The 6,965-nt window shown below is 41.4% G+C and overlaps 1 protein-coding gene across 1 annotated transcript in view; it reads left to right on the plus strand.

Moving 5' to 3' along the window:
• Positions 1 to 4,065: 4,065 nt before the first annotated feature.
• Positions 4,066 to 6,965, plus strand: part of CAPZB (capping protein (actin filament) muscle Z-line, beta) — a 46,039-nt gene continuing 43,139 nt past the window's right edge. Inside the window, exons 1-2 of the mRNA XM_009325309.1 lie at positions 4,066 to 4,089; positions 4,371 to 4,460. Coding sequence (XP_009323584.1) covers positions 4,066 to 4,089; positions 4,371 to 4,460 — 114 coding nt within the window. The remainder of the gene's footprint in view (positions 4,090 to 4,370; positions 4,461 to 6,965) is intronic.

Raw genomic sequence — 6,965 nt, forward strand, 5'->3', positions numbered from 1 at the left:
AGAAGTCCAAAATACTTGTAGGTAGTAACTCATCAGATCGCTAGTGTCTATTGAAAAGAGAAAACAAGCGTAGCTTCTGTGAAGTGTTACCAGTTCTGCCAGTGACACTGAAAGGCTTTGGGTACACATCTTGGCTTATAATAACCTCATTTATCAGGTGACAATTCTGTGCAAAATACAATGCAAATATGGTGTGGTTTGTTTATTACCTTAGTCTGGCAGAGCATATTTGGGTGCCGTGAACTGTAACAGCTGCATGAGAAGTTGTTCGCTTGCTTGCAGGTTTGCATAATCTTGGGTCAGCTCCTGTTGCCCGATGTTATCAGCGTATGGTATCCTGGCAGGGGACCATGAACAAATGCCAGCTCTTCCTGTGCCCTGTCCCCCCTTATCCTAAGGAACTCTGTGGTTTAGGGGACACGACGAGTGGGAGTGAAAAGGAAGTTCAGTGTTTTGCCTGTTTTAATTTTTGCAATTTGCATCCCCTTTCATGGTAACTGCAAACAAATGACTCAGAAGAGTCCCTTGCTCTTAAAATTAATAACAATGACCATAGCACACCCTTTTTTCAAGTACTGAAAGTGGAATCACATTGTTTTATTACACAATCTACAAACACACCTCCTCAAAACTCCTGAACAAAACCTATAGTAACTTCCTGGGGTTTTTTATTTGTGTTGTGCATACTCAGCCTTTGAACAATATTGCTTACAGTATGAACGGAATTAAAGTAGACGACTGTACCTCTGTGCAACAACACATTTATACAACTGCCTTTTTCTCAGCAGTATTTGTTTTTATTTGAGCCTCAACACAGAGTGCCTAGATGACCAGAGACCTGTGGCTGTTCTGAGAGGGTTTCTCTTTTGGAAATACGCGAAGTACAGCAGAAAGACTGAAGAGAAGAGCAGATGCAGGCAAAGGAAGCTAAACAAGCATAACTACTCCTGTAGACATATTCATAACACTTTTCCCTGTGGTAGTACCATGGGAACGCTATAGCAGATGCTTAAGTGGAGATTCTAGATAGCCAAACATCTTTGGAGGAAACTTATTAAGGAGCTTTCATCTAAGCTAATATTTTCAGTCTTTGAGATTCCTATGATCTCTAAATCCTTCAGTGACTTGAGCTGTAATAAAACTTCATTTAATATTTCTGTCTGAACTCCCTACTCCTCCACAGGAGCTCTGTGCTGGATGAAACAGGAATGGTGGAAAACGGCCTCATATCAAGTAAACACTAAGCTCATTAAGTCCTGCAACCTCAAAGAGCTTGGCTTCGAGAGCAGCCCAGACTGGGAGACAGCCTGTCTAATCACCTTCTCAGTGAGCAGGGGTTTATAAGCCTCTTCATGTCTAAAGGCGAGAACTCTGTAGAAATGTTTTGTCTGGAGATCTGTTAAGCAACCATGGCTTCAGTATGCAATGTTACAAGAGAATTAAGCAAATGGAAATCCAGAACAGGTGAAGCTGAGAGACACATAGAGTAGGTGACACATATCCCAAGGTCCCGAAGAACATCTTCCTCTTACACAGGTTGTGTGAAGGCTTTGTGGGATTTTTAAATGCCTCTAATAACATGCTGCTGTCAAAATTGCAGTAAACTCCCTGGGAGCGTTCACTCTTCTATAAAATCAGGGAACTGTGTGCTGCTGGTTTTGATACCTTGGATGTGGTTCCTATCTTTTTGTATGTAAGTACCTACAGCTACTCTAGACACTCCAGCTGGGGCAGAGGTCTGGAACCAAAGGATGTATTTGACCACAGACCTGGTTTTTAAAACCTCACATCACCTACAGTGAAAGAACCAGAAACAAAAGATACTGGTAGAATTACCTGTTCAGTTCTGAAGTAGGACATACCAGATGTATCCAGTACCACTGTGCTCTTTAATCTCTGTGCTTTGTATTGCCTTTTTTGACTGTGCCAGCACGGATTTATGCTGCATTAAAGTGACCGTATAACCACAGATTTAGGGACAGAAATATGGCAGAACCTGTCTTTATTTCAGTGCTTTAAGAGATCTTCTGGCAAGCCATTTAATTATTTAAATGCTCTGCCAGAAAACTGAGGAGTCCTGCTGCTCAGCCTTGCTTTTACCTCTTTGATACCAGAAAAATATACTGTTAGTATGTGCTTGGATATTTTTGTTTTTTCCGTTGCACACAGCCATATATGCCAGCCATGTCTGAACCCCATTAAGAATCTCCGCCTTAAACAGGCTTGCTCGTGTCTTTTTACAGCTGTTATTGAATATATCGTTATAAAAATGGTCAGTCCAAGTTCTTTTGGTTAATCCATAAAGCACCGCAAATGTAGATACTTCTTCATTCAGTGTAGTTTATTCCAAAATTGTCGCACTGTAAAACACTTGTTCTGGGGTTGCAGCTTTAGTGGTGGTTTTTAACGTCAGCTTTCCCTAGGCTTTTTTGTCTATTAAACAATTCCAGCTGGCAGAGGAGGACAGAGCACTTCCGTAACTGTTCCCACGATCCCAAAGTGAGGAGCATGACCTTGTGACCATGTGCCAGCTTTCCTTCCTTGACGTAAGAGATAGCGGGAGGTAAAGGCAATACTTGGTAAGAAAGATCCCTGCCTGAGCTTGGCTGCTGGAGCTGGGCAGGCGTAGGCCATCAAAATCGTATCCTTCTCTGGGGCATGAAAGGTTAGTAGCAGAAAGCGAGTAGTTTTCGCTTCCCCTGAACTTCTAATGAAGATAAGTAAAAAGTTTTGAAAATCTTGGCCATCGCTTTTGTGCATGAATGTGATGATAGTCAGTTCAGCGATTGATTTGTGGTCGCTTTCCAAGATAAATAACTTCACTCCAGACTCGTTTCAGCCAAGGATTTGCTTGTTATGCTATCCAAGTATTTAAAGAGTATGGGGGGGTTTATGTACATTACTTGAATGCGCTCTCCTTCAGTGACAACAGGTGACTGTCGTGAACTCTGTTCTTGGTGTCAGTGCGTCCTGCTTTTCAGGTTGAAGACTCGGATCTTCAGGAGACTATGCAGATGTATGGGAGTTGATGCCTAACTGTCTGTAGAGCTGGAATATTTTGCAAAGATTATGTCCTATAACCTGAACTGGGTGAGAGATAAATATATCATCTCCCCAGACCAGACTGTCTAGCTTGCTGGCTGTAAAATATTTATCTTTTGATAGTGAATGGTTAGTACCTTTTAAGAACAGCTTTCATAATGGATGTCTACTAAACTGAGAGCTCCCTCCTTCCCTCACTGCTGGGGTATAGCTTAATTGCAGGAAACTTTGCTTCCTGTTTCTCCCTTACCTGGGGGCTGCTACTTGAATAATGTGATAATGTAACTGCTTTAATTTTGAACGCTTTCTTAAATAAAACTTTTGGAGCTTGGCAGAACACAGGAGGGAGAAATTAAAGCTAAGCTCATTGTATATGGGTAGCTAGAAATCGCAAAGAAAAAAGGGAGGGGAAGAAGCAGTGAAAACAAACTGGCTATACTTCAGCTGCCTGGTGACCTGCTGATCAAAGTAACTCGTGCAGATTTTGGGTACTGTTAGGCTTGCAGGAAAGCGTCTGTTATATAAACAGTTGGCGAGAAGGAGAGCTAAAGGTTATGTCAAGAACATGGTTCAGCTCATCTGATGTCTGTGGTAATGTCTGCACATTTTCTGACTGTGAAATGAAGTTTAAGGGTTGGGGTTTTTTTTTTGTGTGTGTCAGAATTGGATGTGAGACCAGCTGAAGTAAGCCCTTTGGAGGATGTTGCTGTGATTTCTCAAAATAACTGAAGTCCCTGATTTCTCAGATACAGGCAGCTTTTGGTGTGTGCTTTGTAGCAAGAAGGACATAATGGATCATACTTTGAGTGCGTGTTTCATTCTGTTTTTTTGATAAAGTTGAAGGAGGGAGAGCGAGCTCTGTGTTCCAACAGAATTTGTCTTGGATACTAGTTATCTCAAGCTGAATGGCACAATACAAATGAGGAAGTGTTAAAACTGCTTTGGGAGAAGGAACTTTCAGTTCCCTAACCCAGATTATTCTTGAGATAGCGTGGAAAAACAATGCATTAAACACTTGCACAAATGTTGGAAACAGTTTTTGGTGAGGTAAGGACTGGACTCCTTTCCATCAACAGCATGGTGTTAAATTGGCGTCGTCCATAGTCTAGAACACTTCTTGCAATAGCAAGTCAATAATCTGCGATCAAATGGTACTGAACTTTATTGAAATTTAGTTGTATTAATACAAAAAATGCTGCTGCTTAGAACTAGAAATTCTATCTCTTGTATCAGAGGAGTCAGCAAGCACTGCAGTTCGTGTGCGTGTGTGTGAATGTGATGTATTACCTTGTACGTATTGTGACGGAGGGATGTTCTTGTTTCTGCAGAGTGACCAGCAGCTGGATTGTGCCTTGGATTTGATGAGGCGTCTGCCTCCGCAGCAGATAGAGAAGAATCTCAGTGACCTCATTGACTTGGTGAGTATTGAATGCTCTGACCAAGTAATGGCTGTCCTGGTTGTAACGAAGATCTGGTATGTAAGAACATCTTCTGAAGCATCTCGGAGGTGTGGTGATTTGTTTCTCTCCTTGTCTTTTGGCAAGGTTGAAGGATACAGCGATTGCCCAAGCAGTGTCAGGAATCTGCATGTTTACTTTGGGCAAGCCAACAGGTACTACTGTGGATGCACAGACACACTTTTGGATGAGGGGTCATTAGCAGCTTTCTTGATGAAGTCATTACCAGTTTGGAGGCTGCTGTTTAGTAAAAGTAATTTGGAACAGTTTATACAAGGTTGATGGGTGCCCTTGTATGTGTGTATCGTCTCCTGATAAACTACCTGCCTGTTTGTAGTTTGACACACGACTTGTGCAGTAGGTGCAGTGGATGTGCTATGGCACATGCTTCAAAGACGTTACTGAGACAGAATATGTCAGAACACTGGGGTTCTGGAGAACACCCAAATCTATTTATAATTTATGCTATATCAGGTATTCTGCAGTCCAGTGAGTATCCAAAAAAAAAACCTGGCCAACCATCTTGTGCCCGATACCTGTTTTCCGCTTGCCCCTGAAACATTTGTTTTCCTTCTATAAACTGCTAATGAAGAAAACTAACTTAAGAAGGATGCGTGTGCTCATTACTAGTTGCATAGGATTTAGTTGCACATCCTGTGATGCACAATTGGGCTATAATAGGCTAGCTAGTGTCAACTGTCCCTGAAAACGGTGTGTGGCACAGCTGCCTCTGGAGTAACATAAAGTATTATTGAAATATGGATTTAATCTATATAGAACCTACTATATGGGCAGCTGGGAAAGTTTGTTTCTATTGTCCAGTCTAAATATATGGCTTATTTCTGATCTAAACTTCTAAATATTTGCAGACAGAGGACATTGAAGCTGGAACAGGGCTGTTAGACCTTTCAATTAAACCCTTCCTCTTATCTGCAGTGAGAAGTACATCCCTTTTCTGTGGCAGGTCTGAATTTTATGCATGATGCTGACAAACCTTGTCCGAGAAACGCTAAAAATCTGATGGTTCTGCACACAGCAGCTATTTGAACTAGTACCTCTTAATTAAATTGTTTAAATTGTGTCTGAGCTGTTTGTCATCTTTGTGTGCGGAAGAGCAGCTGCTTACCAGGTAAAAGCTTAGTTGAGGAGGTCTGTTCCTAAGTGGTATTGAAGCTGGTGTCAGCGAACCTGGGAGGAGTCCCATGGTCAAAAAGCTGTGGCTGACTTAAATTTATCAAACCGCTTAAATACCGCTTTTAGTTACATAAGCCAAGATACAGGTAAGAAAGCTCTGTGGGTCAGGAAAGAAATTATTCCCTGCAGGAAGGGATTATTTCTTTTTCTTGAAACCATTTGGTAATTGGCTACATCTGTGCCACCAAAACTCTTGGCAACCTAAAGCATCATTTTTGTGGCTGTTGCTGGAGGTAGGACACAGAATAACTAAATCATTGATATGATCTGCTGTGACACGGTTGGTTTTCTGATGAAATTTGGAGGACTGAACGGATATTGGGGTTTGAGCAGCTCCAAGGACCATTCAAAACAATGAGTTGTTTGGGGAGCTATGGTAAGCCTGACTGTATAATTGCTATGAGGTTTTTTTTAATGATTCAGAAAATTGCTGGTTACCTCTAAATGTTGGAATTACTTTTGGATGGTGCTCATTAGTGCTCTACATGCTTTCCATCAGCAACACGCTCACTGGGCTTCTTTTCATATTGCAAGCGTAACATGAAACAGACCAGTTTGAATGATGCTTGTTAAAAGGAGGGTCTGTGTGATTCCCACACTAGTCACTGCAGTCCATTCTCTGGGGTGGAGATGAAATAATTTGTTAAATCCAGTATGATTTCTTTATTGTTGAGACATCTGTAGACCTCTTCTGCAGCCCATTCTCAGCCTGACGTCTGCAAGACTGAAGTCTACGCTGTAGCTAGACAAGAGCAGTGTATACACTGCCACCTGTAATAGTTCCAAAAACATCATAAGACAAACTCAGGCAAATAGTTTTTTGACCTTTTTTGGCAAGTTTCATGTAAAACTTTACAGCTGATGTTTTTATTCTGCTTCCTGTACCATTACCAGACAATAACTTCCTTGAAGTAAAAGGTCAGACTCCAAATGCATGATGAACATGAGCAGGTTCATTACATTTGTGACAGAATTATAAAAGATGGCACCCTGACTTCTGCTTCCTTTGTGCTTAGTTTCCTTGCTTCATTACACTGCCATGCTGGAGTAGATACGAAGGAGAGGCCTGCATCATTTTTTTTCGTTGTGAAGTGTAGGTTATTACGTGAAGTCTGCTTGCAGCTCAGCTTTCCATAGTTTTTCTATAGGAATTGATCTCCAGACTGGTGAGCGTAGCTACTGTTTTGATGCTTGCTTAAGATCCATTGAAAGGAGATGAAGATGACTTAGAAATGTCTTTGTATACAAAAAGGTTTCCAAAACTACTACAGT

This window comes from Pygoscelis adeliae, unplaced genomic scaffold (genome assembly GCF_000699105.1).
Source record: "Pygoscelis adeliae isolate BGI_AS28 unplaced genomic scaffold, ASM69910v1 Scaffold36, whole genome shotgun sequence".
Taxonomy (NCBI): Eukaryota; Metazoa; Chordata; class Aves; order Sphenisciformes; family Spheniscidae; genus Pygoscelis; species Pygoscelis adeliae.